Below are 20,812 nucleotides of genomic sequence, written 5' to 3' on the forward strand. Positions count from 1 at the left end.
CCAGATTATAATCTACCAAGTTACCTCAGAAACCAGGCAAATCACCTGTGTCCCAATATCAATTTTTCTTAGAGCAAAAGTCATTATTGGAGCAAACCGTATTCATCTTGGCATGGAGTTTTTATAAAAGGAGGCATTTTATGATCCTGAGGCCAACTGACCACTTTGCTGTTTTCACTGTCAATAAAGGAGAGATTAAAAAAAAAAGTTTTGACACACACCAGTGCCCGGGGACCTGTCTCTGACAACAGACATGAATGAGACAGCAGCAGCCTTGTCTTGCATCACCCAGCCTTGAGGAGCGTGAGTCACATCCTGGCAGGCTCCCTGGCACTTAACCTTTCCTATCATAGCAGCCTCTCTCTCTCTCTCTCTCTCTCTCTCTCTCTCCCTCCTTCCCTCCCTCCCTCCTCTCTCTAGCCACAAAGCAGACAGACATAACTATTACAAGTTCTCAGAAATGCATAACGTAAAACATCCTATCACTGCCCAAACCTCATCATTTTTTGTCCACTAAGAATTTCCTGCTTTTCCAAAGTCAGCATTAAAACAACTCGTGCTGCATTCTGTGTCTTGTCAGAGGAGGAAAAGACAGAGAGAGACAGAGAGAGAGAGAGAGAGAGAGAGAGAGAGAGAGAGATTTTAACCACTGATACATTCTTTGTCCCCAGAGATATTAAAATAGAACCATGTTAATCAAATCACAAGAGCATACTTCAGGCTATGCTTGCTTCATCAGATGAGTCTCAAATCAGGGCTACAGGAACCAAGCAGCCCAAGATAACCAGAGGCAAGTTTGTCAAAAATCAATGAAAAATAAGTGACCATTCTTCTAAAATCTTCCAACAATAAAACAAGAGGTAGAATTAATATTATTCACTAAAAGGCTACAGAGCATCATGACAAAGCTTTGCCTAACAAGACTACTGAAACAGGTGTTAACAGATCTTTCCTTAAAAGGTATAAATCTAACTAGGCTTCTTACCCAGTAGATGAGGAAAAGGAAAGCTACTTCTGCAATTTAAACTGTGGGTGGCTGGTTAACCAGATCAATAGTATCTAAGACTATTCCTGGAGGCAAATTCCCAATGTACGCCTCAAATAAAAAATGGCCAGCCCCCTGACCGGTCACTGCCATGTGATGTGTCCATGACAAAAGCCTCTGCTGGAGAATGGTACTGACTGACCCAAGATGCGACATTACATTCGCAGCTTCCTTACAAGTTAAATCCAGTACCCAGACAATCAAGATATAAACTATGCTAGGAGAGGGGATCCCATTTCATTTCTGATGCTTTCTCCACTTGCCATCTCTATGAGGCTGGTCTTACTTACTATTAGCAGTTTTATGTATAAATGAACACTCCACACTTGGAGCCAGCATTTATGATTATTCAACAGATATTTTTAGGCAGAAAAAAAATGATATAACCTAAAAGCTGCAGGAGAGTTCCATGTAAGGAAGGATTCTATCCAAGAATATCAAATAACTTTGGAAAAATGACTTCTGACTACATGAGAGGAATAGCAGCACTTTTTTTTCTGAATTATCTCTCTTTCTCTCTCTCTCTCTCTCTTACTCTCTCTCTCTCTCTCTCTCTCTCTCTCTCCCTCCCTCCCTCCCTCCAGATTCCCAAACTCTAGAGAAATCCTGGCAAAGCTCCACCCAGACCCTGGAAGGCCCAAACCATCCATCAATCCACCTTTGAGACCCTGGTGTCTGGGCTAGAGACCAGAGCTGGCCTCAAACAAACTGAAAAGTAGGCATCATTTATTTTCTGCGTCCCCTCTCTTGGCTCCGAATCAGGAAAAGGGAAAAGATGAGCTGCAAATAACCAATAATTATCTTTGTGGGAATAATATACACAAAGAAAATGTCCTAAGATTAAAATGTGACAGGTAAAATAGAAATGTACTAGAAGATAATAGGAGAGTACTGACTGTCTCATCTGCTCAGCTGTCCTACCTGCAACCTGAATCCAAAGCTGGCAGGAAAAAAAACATGTAAGACCAGGAAGCCTCCAAAAGTACTTACACACTGGGTCAAGGCACAGGGACTTGCATGGGATGTGAAGCTGGGGCTTGGTCTGTAACACTGATATGACAAATAGTCTTGTTTTGTTTTCTTCCTGAGCTTTAGGACTTGTTCAGTTAATTTTTTCCTTTTTAAAGATTTTAATACCCAACGTGGGGCTTGAACTTACAACCTCGCGATCAAGAGTCGCAAGCTCTATGGACTGAACCAGCCAGGCACCCCTGGACTTGTTCCGTTTAAAGCAAGGAGCAAGAATTCTCCAATGTTCCAAAATTTTTAATAGTTTGATTTCTTCAAAGAATGGCAGGTTCAAAAGTTGGCCTCCTCATCAGACCACTACATAGCTCTAAAATTAACTCAGCATGATGAGGCTACTTGATAAAGTCTTTTTAACAGCTTTTTTTCGATAATTACATAAACAATTATTATTAAAGCCCTGTGGTCTGCCAGGTAGGTATTACTAACCAAATTATACAGATGGGGAAACTGAGGCTGAAGAAAGGTAAGAAACTTGTCTAAAGTCACAAAACTACAAAATGACAGAGTTAGCACTGGAATCCAGCCCCATCTGACCAAAATGCACGCTCTTCTCTTCTAACACACGCATTCCCTGCTCTGATAGCCATGGGCTTCACAAAGTCAATTCTTCATGAAGATGCTTTACACTTTAATAAATAGCTATAAGGAGAGAACTCACTTAACTGGGTCAAAGGCGTGTCTCCGAGACATGTTCTGAGGATGAGTTCTGTTCTAGGAAATCTAAGCCCACTCCCTGAGCCAGAGCCAATATAGCAGTCAGAAACTGCCCAAAATGGCAGTTGGAAACCCTTACCTAACAACAAACAGTTGTTTTTATACTGAGCAAGATTTATTCTCATAAAGCCCTTGTCAAGTCCTTGAATTCCCCTAGAATCCTAAGATGAACCAATGAGCTAATGACGGACTATCACAATCACTAGATGCCACTTCTCATGGGCCAAGAGGAGGCATAAGAAAAATAAAAGAGGACTCCTGGAAAGATTGTACCACAGCTTCTATGTTTCCCAAAGTCATCTGTGATTAACCAAAAAGAAAAAAAAAAAAAGGCAGGAATGGATTAACAGGTAACCAAGGGAAGAGAAATCAAACCCAGGAGGACACTTTTATGCACTGAAATCATGCCAGTGCCTGCTGAAAACATATACATTCAAAAGAGTTCAGTAAGTCCATTTCACAAAACAAGTGTTCTCAGAAAAATTACTACTGTATCTCTATTAATTTTAGCAAGTAGCAATGAGCGGCCAGAATGGGTTGGGCATTCCTCCAGGCATTGGGAATAGAGCCTTAGACAATACAAAGTTCTGCCCACCTCAGGCTGACAAACAGAACTTACATGGGATGAGGAGAGGTGGGGGGTGGGTAGTGTTTAAGCAAAAATAAAACCTTTATAGATAGTGGTAAGGGCTATAAAGAGAATACAATGGCAGCTTGTAAGAAGTCATACATTTCTCCTCTCTTTAATTGTATACTGCCTTGAATAAAGAGATTCTATTACAAAAAGAGCTGCTGTTTGCTAAGAATAAAAATATAGCCTTAACTTAAATGGAAAAAATGCAAAATGTAATATAGATGGCCAAAACTAGGTTAAAAGCCTCTTTTAAGAGGGCCACAAATGCCAGAATCTAAGGTTTCAACTACAGGACTTTCAAGATAAAACTCAAGAATATAAAAGACCAAAATTCTATGTACGCTTAAGTATAGTTTTTCCCTAGCTAAAAGTAACAGCCACCATATATTCTTGAATATTTGAAGCACCATGATGTTTACTTTAAATAATTTTCTTTCACTTTAATAAACAAATTTTTCACCCAGTTTTTCAGTGCCAAAAAATAGAACGCTTCTTCCTTTGTTGAAAATTATGTTCACTGAGAACAAAATGTGATTCTTGTCATCACTACTTCGGGGTTAATCCTTTTCAAAAATGTCCATCAGGTGAGATACAACCCCTTTCTCCCCCTCAATTCCATCCACGCACCCCACGTCCACAGGCTGGGTTCCGACCACACTGATGGCGAATGGGCAGTTCAGACCACTTTTCACTAACCAGCCCTACCATGTGCTTTTTGGACACTGATTCGAAAATGTCCCCCACCATTTAGATCCAGCCACCTCATGTCTAGTTTTGATAGGCGGAGAAAGAGCAATGTGACCCACACTGATGTGGTAATAATTCATGTCATGCAAGTCTGCTAAGCTACGCATTGAACCTAAACAAACAACTCTACTATCAGAATCTCAAGGCCAGCGGCCTCTGGGTGGCTCAGTTGGTTGAGCTTCCAACTTCAGCTCAGGTCATGATCTCACAGTTCGTGAGTTTGATCACCACGTGGGGCTCTGTGCTGACAGCTCAGAGCCTGGAGCCTGCTTCGGATTCTGTGTCTCCCTCTCTCTTCCCACCTCCCCCCCCCCCCCCCCCCCCGCACTTGCACGGTCTCTCTCTCTCTCTCTAATATAAATAAACATTAAAAAGAAAAAAAAAAATCTCAAGGCCAGTTCAGTGAAGAAACAGATTTAACTGCCTATATTCCCAAGATTCTAATATTTTTAAACCTATTTCAATGTTGGCCATGTCATTCACTGAACACTGTTCTTCCCCCACTGATATAATCAGGAAATAATGTGCCCAAGGGGAATTCTCATCCTTCTAACTGACAGGAAATCAGTGCCCAATATTTTATCATTAAATATTCTAATGACAGAGCTAACTTTTCTATATTACTTATGTGTTTTCAATTGTCTAAAATTGGCACTCCTATTGCCTGGTATCTTATGCCCACTAACATAAAATCAGAAATGAATTCAAAGAAGTCCTATTCTAGGGATTTGGAAGGATTTTACGGAACAGAGAGGGCTTCACCTCCCCACCACTACACAGCATGTTATCATTTATTCAGCCCTTGACTTTCCATCAATGACACTTAGTTAACATCAATGCTCAATGCTATTATTGAAGCCTTGATTTTTGGAAAGCATTTACTTGCTGAGTAGTTAACCATGTGCCAGGCATGTTGTAAAGTACTGATGATGCCAAGACGAGAAAGAGGACGTCCTCTTTGTGGGTGCAAGGGTAGAAAATACAATGAACTGTAATAAAATCAGACTATTTGCTACAAAGAGCTATGGAAACTGAAGGAAGCATTGAGAAATCGGGGAAAGTTAAGTTGAGAGTGATATTAAAGCGGGAGCAAGAGACTGCAAGTGGATAATCAAAAGACCAATCACACAAGCAAATGCACAGAGGCCTGGATGGCAGGATGTGTTTAGAATTCCGAAGTGGCCATAATGACACATGTAGGGAACAGAGGGGTAAAGGCGAGACTGCAGAGCAGGGCCACCTAGGGAAAGTCTTTGTTCTTCCCACTTACAAGTCTGGATTTTACCCTGTGAGCAGAACCCCCCAACGGGAAAGCAACGTTACTAGACAACCCCAACACGGGTGGGGACCTCAAACTGATATGGGAGACGCTGGGCACATGGAGACCAGTAAAGAGGTTAATGAAACATCCACCTGGGACATCATTCAGGGATTAGGCTGTTCAAAGTTGAAGTTTTCAAAAACAATTGCTGGTTTAGCGTTTAAATACGGCTAGCCAGGTCACGGGCTCTGCCGCAGACACGTTCAGCCCCATCTCTTTACCAACACTGAATTTTTTAAGATCATGGAGGTGTAGTAAGGTCTATGGTTCTGCAATCCGGAACTACTTTAGTTTTTTCCTACTTCCCATCACTCTAGTTCTGTCCTCTGTGATGCTGCCACTTCCGTGTCTACCCTGCTCTCGCTGCTGGGCATCCACCGTCTGCCCGTCTTGTGCCTCCTCCCTCCTCAACTTTTTCTGTCCTTTATTTCTTCGCTTTGGGTTCTTGGCTTTTGCTCTAAAAAGCTAAGCCCAAGAGTGTTCAACAGCCACCTGGTATTCCTTTCCTTTATTTCCAGTCACCTCACCAGGCAGTCACAGTAGATAAGGCATCCACCTGCCACATTTTTGGTGGGTTTTCGCACCACAAGAAAAGGATGACAGGGGCGCCTGGGTGGCTCAGTCGGTTGAGCGTCTGACTTCGGCTCAGGTCATGATCTCGTGGTCTGAGTTCGAGCCCCATGTCGGGCTCTGTGCTGACAGCTCAGAGCCTGGAGCCTGCTTTGGATTCTGTGTCTCCCTCTCTCTCTGCCCCTCCCCGGCTCATGCTCTGTCTCTCTCTCTCTGTCAAAAATAAATAAACATTAAAAAATTAAAAAAAAAAAAAAGAAAGAAAGAAAAGAAAAGGACGACAAGTAGGACTGGTAGGATATTGGGAAACAGAATTAGGATTCAAGGGCCCAAAGTGAATCATCTCCCCAAACCATCTACTTGCTGATTCCTAAAGAATTCCATTTCACACTAGTCCATTCGCTCTTTAAATCTTGAAGTTAAAGTTTGCCTTTCAGCGTACTGTACATCCACAAAAAGTTTTGAAGAGTAAGTTAAGGACTCAGAATTTTAGATAAAACCATATCACACCTACAATGCCATCTTTAAATTAGATAAACCAATCTTAAGAAATGTTAGATTAAAAAAAATAAATCTACAATGGCACATACTTCTTCTACACGTTTAAGTGTCTTTTCCTGCCATATTGTATGGTGAGGTAAAATGAAATGGAACTCAGGCCACAGCTGTCTTCTAAATAACATGCTAGCGTGTAAACACTGAGTAGTTAAGTCACTCTCTGCTCATCTTATTTTAATTTCAGTTCATTTTAAAAAATCAGCCAAGATAACCAAGCTGCACAGTGAGAAGAGCAAACCAGATAGATGGCACTTGAGTCCCACTCTGCTACACAAGGCACTTAACCTTTCTAGCCCTGTATTTCCTCACTCACACACACACACACACACACACACACACACACACACACACACACACAAGAGAGATAATACCTCATATTATGTGCACTTAAGGAAAAGAGCAACCCTAATGCAGCCCTGGTACAAGGCTTACACATAATATGTACTCAATAAATAACTATTAATTCCTCATCTTCAAATTTCTACCAGTAACAAACCTCTAAGAAAAAAATGTGGCCTCTGAAGAAAATATATATATTATATATTGATATATGATATATTTATATTTTATATATATATATAAATATATCATATATCAATATATAATATATAAAATATATATTATATATTAATATATCATATATTAATATATGATATATAATATATATTTATATTTATAAATATTATATATAATATATATAATATATATTGATATATAAATATATACATAATTTTTTTAACTGAATCTGCATTTAACCTTCTCAAAAAAAAAAATCTATAACCAGCCAATTCTCACCTCTGACCAGATTTTGTTTGAGAAACATTCTGGGTTTCCTTAAAAATTCACCTCCCAACTCATTCGCATTCCGGTGTCTGTTCAGTTTCCGTGGATTCAGGCAATAACAGGGACTTTGGAATCCATTCACAGAAGTTCTGAAATCTAAGCCCTTTACGTCTACAAAATGGTTTGAATTACTTGGAAATGCATCTAATTAAGATTATCATAATGAAAGTCAGCAATAAAAAGTAATAAAGTAACACCACAGTATGTGGAAATTTCCTATTAACTGCTCAGAACTCCAGAAGACCCTTTTCTGACCCACAAGCTGCCTTCTCAAAACACACAGGAAGAATTAAACTTGGCCACATTCTCCAAGGAGCATCAGGCATTTGCCCTTTTAAACACTTAAGCAAGTAGCTTGAGAGGTTATCCACCATACATTCCAGGGAAACAGAATTATACAGCTGGATACTTAAAACCATTAAAAAGTTTAAAGAAACTGTCCAGATTTAAGCTTTCAAGACAGACTGAAAAACGCTCTTCAAAAATGCTTTAAGATTTTCCTTTCTAGATCTTAATATCAGAGCTTTGTAAGCAACTGTTGGAAAGCTCAGAGCATTTGTACTCTTAGTCTTGGAATAATGATATCCCCGAGTGCATACACATACCGATCTGTACAAATGAACAGATTATTCCAATTCTTCCCTCATTCTGCACCAAGTCCAAATTCAGGACTGACACTAGTCTCTGCAGACAAGGGAGGAAAAATGTGACAAAGATTTTCCAGCCGGCCCCTCCCCTCCTCCTCACCCGCCCTCAGCACATACAAGTACACAGCAGATTCAATGCGCGGCTCTAATTCGGGGCCAGTTTATGCACCATGACATCAGTGCAGTATAATGAGCCAAGTTTAAACTCCATCTGGGACAAATAATGTCCAGGCACACTGTGACTTCTTTTGTTTATATACACTGACTAAATATGTCTTGGTGGTAAATGAACTAACTCTTAAGATTTATTTCCCAAGGCCTCCAAAACAATATTCTGCACCCCTGAAGCAACTCCCTGCCTCCAGTTCTCTTTCCAAGGCTATGCGTAAGTGATTTTTAACAGAACACATGATTTTGAAACATACAATTAACATCTTGAGGAGAGACTAAGTCCAAGCAGCCCTTCATCAATCTGAAACAAAGAAAACGAGGAACTGGCAAGCAAATGGGTGCCGTTTCATGGCTCATGGTACAAATACGGCATGACACTTAATTCTGTATTCCCCCTGAGAATAAGAGTAAGCAGAGGTGAGAGATCCAAGGAATGCTCACGGAGCAAAGTGGCCCTTTTCTTTCTCCTGGGAGAATAAACTTGGGGTGTTCTGTGCTTGCAGTTTCGACCTCAGTTAAGAGAAACAATCATAAATTCAGAATGAAAAACAAACAATGTAATAGATTCGAGTCTTACAAGAAGTTGTTAGATTTCTTCAGACACAAAAAACTGTGCCTCTGGGGTGATGTAATTTTTGAATGAAAACGAAAGGCCGGGTTTGGGAGGAAAAGAGGGCAGACAAAAAGGTCATCTCCTTGCTCCTTGGGACAAGGAACCCCTGCTTCCCTTCTTTGGTCACCACTGTCTCTCTCCACAGCTGTGACCCCAGAGGGAACCACGCCTCTGCTGCAAATCTCAGGGAAAGAACTATCCCCCTAAGGAAAGAAAGGGAGGGGCTCTGGTGACCTGGGCCTAAGATGACTTCACTCCCAACTCCTCCTCCAGGCCTAAGACACCACCACTACCACGTGGCCTGCAAGCTTCAGAAGCTCCAGGCCCAGAATCGCTGCCACCTTCCAGAGCTCGTGTGAACATCATCCTATAAGAATGGAATACTCTTCCCAATGACAGGAATACTCTTCCCAATGAACTTTATCATGGACTATCAGGTAAAACTGGCCCCAGGTCTCTCCCAACTGTTTACCTGAACAAGAAGACAATGAGACATCCCTAACCCAAGCAACTCTACACCCTTTTCGAAAGGTAGGTTCTAAATGGGTTCAAATCCAGCTGCAGGTACTTAACCTTTTTTGCCACCAGTTCTGTCTGTAAAAATGATCAGCACCTTATCAGGGTGTATGATTACTGGATGAAACGAGGTATGTAAGCCCCTAGCACCAACTCCCCCGGGCACCTAAGAAGCCCTCAGGCAGTTATCATTCACCCCCCACCCCCACCACCACCACAAAGGGAACAAGGAAATCAAAATATCAAAAGCCATTGTTTCCAACAATTCAACATACTGCCCACTAAGAAAGATCCACTCAACCACAGTGGAGACCAAAAGCCTTCTGGTGATCAGTAAGCTTACAAAGTAACATTTAAGATTGAAGCAAATGCCAAAAACTCAGATACTCAGAATTCTTTCAATGTCAAATATCTGACCTTTAATGAATCTTTTACAATGTTATGGCACTGAAATCTCTGGAAAAGGCCAACTTACAGAATCTTTTATCCCATACTTGCCCCTTAGTGTTGGAGTAATCATTACAGAAGGAGCCTCTGTAACAAAGCTCCGGTCCAAAGGAGGAGCAGGTAAAGCTGGTGTATGTAGTGCCTACCTTCTGGTCTCCCGAAGAGAGGCTCTTCGAAGTCCCAAGGCAGCTTGAAGAAGCAGTGATGTGCAAAGGCCGTCAATAAAAAAATAGGAAAACTCTTCAGTGCCTGACCCTGAGGAAACGACTTTAAAAATGAGAACATGGGAGCGCCTGGGTGGCTCAGTCCGTTGAGCGTCCAGCTCTTGGTTTCGGCTCAGGTCAGGATCCCAGGGTTGTAAATGGAGTCCCTAATCAGACTCCACACTGAGCATGGAAGCTGCTTAAGATTCTCTCTCTTTTCCCTCTCCCTCTGCTCCTCCCTAGCTCATGAGCTCACTCTCTCTAAAAATCTAAATAAATAAGTAAGAGAAAATGGAGACTCCTGAGAAGTAAATTGGATGCGAACCCCCACCTATTAAGGGATAATGTCCTCTTTCACCCAACTCCACCCTAAGTGGATTCCCTGGGTCTTTAAAATAGGTATTATTCACAGACAGGGTATACATAAGCCTAAGGTCTGATTTCCCATCACAACCCCCAAAAGAAACCTATGGCTGCCATTCTTTCGTAATTCCTAGTATACTCACATTTTATATTACTTTTATTTTCAGTCATGACTAAAGTCACCAAATAAATCATCAACAAAACAGTCATTCCAAAAAGATACTCTTCATATGGACTTTTTGCAAGGTAAGGAGAAGAAGGATGGGTCTCAAACAGGCCCATTCTGACAATGCAAAACAAAAAGTAAAAGGGTGAAATCAGGACAGATGAATGAGGTACACGACTCTGGCTGGTTCAGCTACCGAACAACATCGCTGAGCAAAGCACATGCTTCAGTGTGTCACAGTTTCTCCCATAAGCTAGAACTCAACATTCCCACAAAGACCAAAGAAATTTCTGTCTGAAGTAGTAACACACTTCAGTCGGTGCTGAATTTTTCTAACTACTCAGAAAACACAAGAACATTTTAACGATACCTCTTAAAAATTAAGTCATATAACATAACTAGGTAACAAGCGCAAGTCCGTTACTCTCCAAATCTAAAGTTTGGCTCACGTGATTTAATTTCCATGTCTTGAAAATAATAGCAATGGAACCCTGATGACAGCTTTACTGACATATATACTTTCTCGTCAACCTGCCCCCAAAGCTAGACAGTCCGCTCCAGCTCTGTGCTGTCTCCATTTAACTGCCCAATTATTTGCCAAGCAGAAACCCTTAGCAAAGGAATTTTCTAAATGGAGGCTGTCCATTTTATCCAAACGCACACCTACTCTACCGCAAGGAGCAAGAAATGGGCAATAAAGAGTGGATCCAGGAGAGGCAGGGTCAAATTATTCCAATTAATGATCACGCCAAACACACCTGCTGCCCATAAAACACATTCCCTTCCAGCAATGATCTGATCTGATGGTCGCCTATTAAGGAAAAAGGCCCAGGGCAGAGAAGCAATAGCGATGTAGGAATGAACACGAAAATGGCACACGAATTCTGTTTTTTCTGGAGGCCCACTACAGTTCAGCTTCAGTTTATTCGAAACGTAGAGCTGGCTGGAAAATTACTAAGAGGCACCTAATTCTGGCCAACCCCAATTTAAATGGGGAAATAAATGTAGTCTGAAAGTAGCTAAACCCAGAATTGTAACCTAGTTACAATACTGTTGTCACTTGAGCAACTGGCTTCTCGGTAGGCTGTTTATTTTTTACATAAGCATTTGGAACGTAAAGATTCATGTTACTAATTTTATGCAGCTTGCTCACTATTGTCTTGTATATATCATTTCTATATAATCTTACTTTTAAAATCAATCATTTGAACAAAAAAGAGAAAAGTCTGCCAACACGAAAATGGCTATATGCAAACATATGTCTTAACACATGTAGACGGATCTTTGCTTCCTCTGTGTGTGTATATATATTATTTTTACTGCACTGTGTGATACAGCAATGGCTGTCACGTCACATTTAACATGACACATACACATTTGCAAAAGAAAATAGACATTAGAGGTCGGAAAACTATCATATTTAATCTTATCCAAGGAGAAAGTTAATACAGAAATGCTATGAAATGCCTCATCTAGGAATTAACCAGGAAAAGTCTGCTTTGAAAAGATTCTATTTCAATAAGTATTTAAGGAAGCCTCAATTCTTGGAGACTGAAAAGCAAGATTATAAACACAAGTATCTGCATCTCTGCCCTTGGAACGATGATAGCTTGCATCTGTGTTTAATGTCCCTAACTGGTCTGTAAACAGTAAAAACCAAGGCGCCGGGTTGTTCCTTCTGCCCTTCCGATGCTTTGGGGAGCTCTCAATGTGGCACTGATTGGGGGCCCAAGTTCTGCTCACCGAAAAGCAGAGGCCAAAGAAAACAATACGCGGGTCCTAACTTGTAAGACATATAATTGAAACCCTCCCACAAAGCCAGGTGAACCAGAGCCCACAGCAGTTCATTTCACAAGTCCTAAGTAGAAAACTAAGAGGCTGAAAATCACTTCGTAAGTAGGATACAAAAATGAGTGTGCCTGAAAAGTCAAACATTTTTGCTCTATTTAAAACATGAACTGCGTGAACACAGGATGCAATTTCAAAGGTAAAAAGGTTGGCAGTTTCCAGGTTCCAACTCGGATGGCCAGAGCACCCGGGCGAGTGCGGAAACCGAGTGAAGTGGACAGAGTGGGGCCTGAGAAAGACGGTCCCCATCTAACGCGGGCAGTTGCCATTTTCTGCCAGTCATTGTTGCCAAGTGGGAAGACCAGCCCGGTGTCATCAGATCTTCTGGGATTTCCAGATACATAGAAAGATCCAGAATTTTATGTACATCTTCCAATTTTTAAGTACCGGCAACCTAATTATTTTTTCCATAATTGTATCAATTACAAAGAAGCGGGGGGGTGGAGGAGGCCTGTATGACAGATGCAACAAGTAGCCTGTTTTCAAGCCCTGGTTTAGACGAATTAAATTTGCTCATTTCACTCATCCTTCACCCATTCTGAAGGATTTACCGAGTGCTACCTCAGACGCCAGGCGTGGTGTGAAAAAGAGACACGGTCCCTGCTCTCCTGGAGTTTACAGTGCAGCCAGACGGTCAAACATTGCAGTAAACTGAAAACAGTCATAATGTTAAAACCACCGTAGAGTTTAAAATTGCCGTTGTTTTGCAATGCAACTTTGCCACTCCAGTGTTCTCCCTTAATCCTCTCCTTTTTGAAGGCAGCTCAATTTCTCCCATTTGAAGGATACGGCCTACGTTTTGTCTCATTATTATTGCCTTTGGCTAATTAAATTCTGAAGTGTCTCTCAACCCAGACAGCTCAGAGCTGTCATAATTACATGTCATATGCTGTAATTATCGTGGGTGCCACATATAACAACAGCCTCTGATAATATAGCATCAACATTTTCCTTTATGAGACAGAGATTATGCATAGGCTATGACTTTTCAGAAGCCTTTGTAGTGAGCGAAACTGGCAAACCTAAGGCAGAGAGGATTGTCAAACCAGACCACAGACCTGGATAAACTCACGCCTTTTTTTTTTTTTTTTTTTACAGCTGAAAGCACGCCCTCAGAAGCAGGGGTGGCTGCCTGTGCTGCTGGAAGGTAGCTCTGGGGGAGAGGTGCCCCCACTCTGCATCTCGATGGGGTCAGTAATTCTGAAGGACATCATGGGACGCACAGCCACACTGGATGCATCGGAGGACAAAAAGATGCACTGACAAGAACACTGAAGAGCAAAGGCGCCAGAAAAGAGAAGGTAGAATGTGCAGATGCAGTTTGGAGCACCGCTAACATTAGCCCTCCCCTGAATATACTATCCCTACAGAGCAGCGTCACTTCATAAAACAGAACCCGATTACCTGATACGCAAAGCTGAGTAACAGTCCCAGACTTCGCTTCAAGTGAGGTGTCTGTTCAGGCTCAGCCTCCCCACAGACACTCTTCCTAGCCAGGTCGGTCTTCCTGCCCGCCTATTCCACTCCCGGTCCACCCCTCCCCTGCGCTCCCAGGGCACGGACGTATTCTACAATCCAAGCACTTCTCCTGTGGCTCTACACATGTATAAATACAGCCTCTTTATTTTGGTAAACCACGTTTTGCTCCCCAACTCGATCGCTCCTTCCTTCAGGGCCGGAACAGTCACATTCATCTTTGCATTGCCAGCACCTACCAACACCTAGGGCAACGCTGGGACAGAACACATGGGACAAATACTTATTAAAACGAACAAACCTAGGGGCGCCTGGGTGGCTCAGTCGGTTAAGCGTCCGACTTCAGCTCAGGTCATGATCTCACGGTCTGTGAGTTCAAGCCCCGCATCGGGCTCTGTGCTGACAGCTCAGAGCCTGGAGCCTGTTTCGGATTCTGTGTCTCCCTCTCTCTCTGACCCTCCCCCATTCATGCTCTGTCTCTCTCTGTCTCAAAAATAAATAAATGTTAAAAAAAAAAAATTTTTAATGAACAAATCTATTACTGAGTCACTCCTTAAATTCAGTCGTAAATCCTACCCTCTCTCTCCTCCTTTCTACCCCAAATCTCCAAGAAAAGATGACCGCAGTCCCTTGACACCTGCAGCCTTGTTATGTGTGAGGGGTAGAGAGAACTTGGATGGCAGCTTGCGGTAACCATTTTCTTTCAACATCTGTGCACAACTTGTACACTTCTACACCTGGATGCCGAAGAGTCTGCCCTGAGACCCAGCTGCCCCACGCTGAGTTTCTCAAACCCAACACTTGACCAACCTACCTCTCTATCTTTGACCCGAGCCCCAGCCTCTAAATAGGATTCTGTCATAAAAAGAGCTGTTATGTAACGTTGCTCGGCAATAATAGCTGCAGCCTCTATTTTCACCACCAGTCCCATTCTCATTTGAGTATCTTTCTGTTTCCCGGGCAAACTTCCCAAGAACTGTTTATCCATTTGTCTCCGCTGTACTGATTGTAAAACACTCTCTGTGTCTCCCTGACACGGTGGCTATCAGGATATTTAAAGAGTAAACCTGCATGGTGAGAGGATTTGAACTACTGAATGCACGAAAGGAAGCCATCAAGGAAAAGTTATTAAGAAGATATCAACCAGAACAGAAAGGGTCACTGGATTAGGAGGAAAAGCACGTTTGATGTAAAAGACACGCCGATGACGAGCACCATCTGAACGTGGAAAGTTTTAATGTGTTTAACGTGCTGTCTGGAAATGTGTACTCAAAAGAATGCTCCAGGAAATCTCTGGCTGTGTATTCTGTCTAGTGGAAACAAAGGCTTTCGAAAAGAAGAAACAAAAGGGGGGGGAGGGGTGGGGCGGGGAACTCAGTCTTGATAAAATGACATGCTGAATGCTGATCAAAAGGAACAGGCAAAGTCAAGAGAACTACGGACACGGCTGAGGTACTTTAACCTGTCTTCCAGGGCAAACCTGTTTACAGGTTATCCTGAACTGGAAGGAGAAACAAGTTTTCTGTTTACATTTAAGGAGATCTACTTCCTGAAGAAGAGGCAGTAACAACACTCATTAGCAATTAATACTGTGCAAGCTTAAAGCGGGGCAGGGTGGAGAAAGACAAAAGAAATATGGTTATCAAACATTTGCTACTTTCCCTCAAAGAACAGTAGGACAGAGGGGCATCTAACCCATCCCCACTGACCCCTTCATGAACACATATATGAGAAGAGTCACCAACAACACGAGAATATAAAGAGGCATTCCACCCTCCTCTAAGTTACAAGTGTCACAGATTAAGTTAGCAAATCAGCAAACCCTATGGTAACACTTCTGTTCTCAACCTAATGGTTTCCTTATTTAAACCCTGGTGACTGCTGTAATTCTTTTTTTTTTTTTTTTAATGTTTATTTATTTTTGAGAGCAAGAGAGACAAGAGTGTGAGTGGGGGAGGGACAGAGAAAGAGAGGGAGACACAGAATCCAAAACAGGCTCCAGGCTCTGAGCTGTCAGCACAGAGCCCGACACAGGGCTCAAACTCACAAACTGTGAGATCATGACCTGAGCCGAAGTTGGGTGCTCAACCGACTGAGCCACCTAGGCACCCCTGACTGCTGTAATTCTTCAGAGATTATTAAAATATTAAACCAATAGAAAAAGTTGGAAATTGGGCTGAGGCTTACTCTTTTGTGCTTAAAACTAGCTATTACATTACCTCTAAAATATGCTAATAGTCTCTAACAAAGGTAGTTAAATTTATATACCATAGGTTCTGAAAATGTTTGCACCAATATTCTGATTATTGATGGGCATTCACTATAATTGATATGGTCATACACAAAAACTCAGGTCAGGAAACCTGATTTTTAGAACACAAGAATAGTATGCTGGCAGGCATATTAAAAGAAGCAAACTTTATTTAGCTATGCTGATCTATTCAGAGGTAGAACAAATTATAGTGACAGAAACAGAGATACTTTATTTAGAAAACAACAGTTCAAAATAAAGCTGCTCCCATTTCAATCCTAGGTAGATATCCAAGAGAAATGAAAATGTACATCCACACAAAAATTTGCACACAAATGTTCACAGCAGTACTATTCATAATGGGCAAATAGTGGAAACGACCCAAATGTCCATCCACTGATGGATGAATAAACAAAATGTAATATATCCACGTGACGCCAGTAAAAAAGGCGTAACGTATCGATACATGCCGCTACACAGATGATCCTTGAAAAGGTTACGCTAGGTGGAAGAAGCCAGCCACAATGGGCTACATATAGCACGAGTTCATTTACATGAAAGGTCCAGAACGGGCAAATTATCTACAGAAAGAGAAGGTAGATTAGTGGTCGCCTGGGAATATGGGGAAGAAAGGCCTGGGAAGTGACTGCAACCGGGTTTCTTTGTATCATGATTAGAAGGTTCTAAAATTGTGGTCATGGTTGTGCAATTCTGTGACTGTAGCAAATTCCAGTGAATTGTGTACTTTAAATAAGCAAATTACATGGCATGTGGATTATATCTCAATGAAGCTGTTACATAAGCAAAGCTGTTAAGTCGCTTCGGTCCACACTCCGTGTTTACCATTGTTCCTGTTCGTTTTTTAGTTGGTAATATATAGTTTTCTTACATCTTCAATCATAATGAAGGTGGCTTTTCATTTTAAGAAAAGAATCATCTTTTTCCTGCTACCTCTATAAAATGACCAAAGTTTCAAGCTTTGGATCATGAAAATTAACAGTGTCTCTCATTTCAAGAGCCAGAGTAGGGCCGCGTATCTTGCCAAGGACCCGTACTAACTAAATCCAGAAACCATCAGTACAAAACTCAGGAGGAGGAGGCCTGTGGGGACTGAGGAGCTTTCTCATAACTGCGGTGGTTCTTTTGCATATACGGAAATGTTTAGAATGTCCTCCGCACAGCTGCAAAGTATTAAGAATGCTGTAAACACACACACACAAGGTAAGCCTCGCCATACACGCTCCCGGCAGAAATGCAGAGGCACAGCCCCGTGGCCAGTGGGCAGCATTTTAGAATGGTAGAATTGGAGAGGAGGCTCAAGGGCTGCCTCCCTCAAAATGTCACCCCCAAGGGCCTGCCAGGCAGCGCCTGCAACATCCATCACTGAAGTCAGCCCTGTGTCTCCAAAAGGTCCACGTTGAGATGAAAAGGTGTTGCCTCAGAGGGACAGCGCAGTAAAAGCCTTCAAAAGCATTAGTAGGGCTTTCCGTGAGGAGAGAGCTCTCGCAAACGAGCCTGGAGCCTGCTTCAGATTCTGGGTCTCCCTCTTCTGCCCCTCCCCCGCTCAATTCTGTGTGTGTGTGTGTGTGTGTGTGTGTGTGTGTGCGCGCGCGCGCGTGTGTGTGTGTCTCACGTGCAAACAGGAACTAGGTGACAACACTGAGTCCCAAGATGCGTTCCAAGTTGAGTCGCATTTGAGCACGTTGGGGTTTTTTAAACCTTTTAATTAGTGAGAAGGGAGACCAGACACTGCACCTTGAACCATTCGTGGCACTCTGTGGAGATCTTCCCGTGAGCAGATCAGGGGGAGAACGATGAAGCGCGTAAGGACTAAAGCCAGAAGGCTGCCGGGCCATGGCCCTTCACTCGGATTTTATTCCGGGTGTCACAGGACAGCTCTGAGCAGGGCACTGACGTGATGCATGTGTTTTTTAGCAACTCTCTCCAACGAGGGCGGTGTGGCAAATACCTTCTGTGGCAAAAATAAAAGCAGAGAGACCAGTGAGAGGAATTGTCCTCCCTGGTGAGAGACGTCGGCTTGGAGTCCAGCGGTGGGAGCGGAAGTGAAGTGGACGTGGCAAATTATGGTTTCAGCAAGTGGTCCTGAGATGAAGCCAACAGGCCTTGCTGACAGGCTGGGGAGTGGAGGGTAGCAGGTCCAAGTGAAGACGTTGGGGTTGAGGAGCAATGGAGCTAAGGGGGCCGAGGCTGTGCTTAGAGGAGACCTGCCACGAGGGAGCCGAGACAGGAGGTGGTAACTGGGAAGGGCTGTGGAGTCAAGGGAGAGGCTCTGGCTTTGTTGGGTGGGGGAACGGGGTGGCTGTTTGTGCGTTTGAGGTAAAAGACACCACGGTGTGATTAGTGGCAATGATCCAGCACCGAGAGAGAGAGACTGAAGAGTCAGGAAGGGAGATGCCTGTATCAGAGGTGAGAAGGGGTGAAATTCACTCAACCAACCAACGTTTACTGAGCACCATTAGATATGCTTTGCTCTTGAGAGGGTCACGGTCTAAAGAAGAAGAAAGGAATATAAATAAATGAGGCAGCAAAGTAAGATCCAGTAGAGGCAGAGATGCCGCCTGAATGGGCTATGATGGAGAAAGGGTGTTCCTGTACCAGGAAAGATTGCGGGGAGGGGAAATGGGCATGTACTCCCATCACCTGAATGGCTGTCTAAAACTCACTTGAATCATTGACAGAGTTTGGGTAAATACTCTTCAAGCAACTGTTCCCAATTCTACTTTTCCTAAGACAGAAACTTTCACGCTTCTAAAGAACGGCACAAAGACAAACGCTATTTATCGAATAGAAGACTAAGCAGACCCGGTTTTTGTGGTCAATAAAAACAATGTGTTATCAGAAGAGCTCACCTAATAATTTCCTTACAGTTTTACTTACCACTTAAATCTCTCTCTTCCCAAGCGTTACATGAACGAGTTCAGAAACATCTTTTCTACTCGGTAGCATTCAATAATACTGACAAAGAAGTTTTACAGAAAAGAAGTACCATCATCTTCTGAGCAGCAGGCTCTACGTATGGAAGGGCGGCCCCAGGAGCTAGAGTGGGTTCACATGGGCCTGTGCATCTTGCCCAGGTCACTCACGCCCTGTGTGAGATCAAAACCTGACCCTCCCTCTGAGTGTCCTGCTCTGGCCGACCAGGCAAACCAGTCAAGCATAATATAGGACATGAATAAACAGACATTTTATTCCAAAGACTTGTACATATTTTCAAAATGATTCATTTCCAAAATCAGACATTTTTGTGACGCTTCACCAGGAATACTAACTGAATGAGATCAGATTTGCTGTTCTCAGAAAACACAATGGGATATTTTTGAAAGCATACAGTAATTCTACAACAGCACCGCCTACCTCCGGAACTATTAATGTTCAAAATCACAGATATTGAATCTCAAGCAAAAACAATGACTGAGCTAATGTTTTGTACTCAGACAACTGTACTTAAATTCCCCTCTTGCTGCACCAACCTGCTGGGCTGCATCTCCATTCACCAAGTGAGGCATCATGGCGACCTCTCCATTCAGCAATGGTGGCAGTTCCAGAGGGATTTGGTCGGTCATCATCATTGTGACGTACATTCATGGAGAATTTCCCTCAACTGGCTTCCTGCAAAAGAACCACCATCTTTTAAAAAGGACTCAGGACCCCAAAAAGTCATCTCTAACAAGTCAGCAATTTAAGTGCACTGTGATGAAGTCAGCTGAAAATCAAATCATTGTAATCACAGAGTGCTGCATTACTTTTTTTAGTATTTGTTTTTGAGAGAGAGACAGACAGACAGACAGACAGAGCACAACAGGGAAGGGGCAGAGAGAGAGGGAGACACAGAACCTGATGTAGGCTCCAGGCTCTGCGCTCTCAGCCCAGAGCCCGACGTGGGGCTCGAACCTATGAACCGTGAGATCATGACCTGAGCCAAAGTTGGACGCTCAACCGACTGATCCACCCAGACGCCCCTAGAGCACTGCATAATTGTGTCATCCCCCAAGAAGGGTAAAGCAAAAGCAAGAAAACAGCCTAAACTAGGAGACCACAGACTTGAGTTTCCAAGCAGCTATGTGAACATAACCTCCTGGACCTAGACTTTGTCTTTTAGTTATAATTTTTTAAAATATATGAATAATAGCAACTACCCTGCCCCAGGGATCTTTTTGGATCTAAAACTAGACAAAACTGTGAGAAGGTCAAGTGTCAAACAAAAACTGGTGGTATCATTATCTTTAATTACAGAAAACAAGGCCAAAGAGGATGACCTATAAAAACAGGTGTTCCCTTTCATTAAGATCAAAATACTGTTCATAAGCAGTTAATCCAAGCAAGTTAACAAAGGTTATACTACAATTGTTACAATTTCTGACCTTGCCATTAATTTGGTAATTAATCATGTTCTAATTATCTCTCTCTCGTCATTTCCTTGAATTGAATTTAACCTGCTGTGTATTTATATCTTTATCGCTGTGGAGATCTTGAACTTCCCCATATCCCAGACAGAACCCAAGGCACCTTGTGCAGTGTAGGGCTGAAAGGCAGACTACCTTGCTTCACGGAATAAATGATTTTCAAACAAGTATTCAAAACAGTACAAAGTGCACTCTCATTCCAAAATGGTACTTGGTACCAATAATT

General features: G+C 42.5%; 1 protein-coding gene across 6 annotated transcripts in view; it reads right to left on the reverse strand.

The window, feature by feature from the left end:
• The window catches only part of FNDC3B (fibronectin type III domain containing 3B), a 363,538-nt gene that overhangs the window by 263,606 nt on the left and 79,120 nt on the right, over window positions 1-20,812 (reverse strand). For all 6 annotated transcript variants that reach the window (XM_043594896.1, XM_043594895.1, XM_043594893.1 and 3 more), the window contains exon 2: window positions 19,654-19,792. In XM_043594896.1, coding sequence (XP_043450831.1) covers window positions 19,654-19,768 — 115 coding nt within the window. In that variant the 5' untranslated portion in view covers window positions 19,769-19,792. The remainder of the gene's footprint in view (window positions 1-19,653; window positions 19,793-20,812) is intronic.

The sequence above is a fragment of the Prionailurus bengalensis genome, chromosome C2 (assembly GCF_016509475.1).
Source record: "Prionailurus bengalensis isolate Pbe53 chromosome C2, Fcat_Pben_1.1_paternal_pri, whole genome shotgun sequence".
NCBI lineage: Eukaryota > Metazoa > Chordata > Mammalia > Carnivora > Felidae > Prionailurus > Prionailurus bengalensis.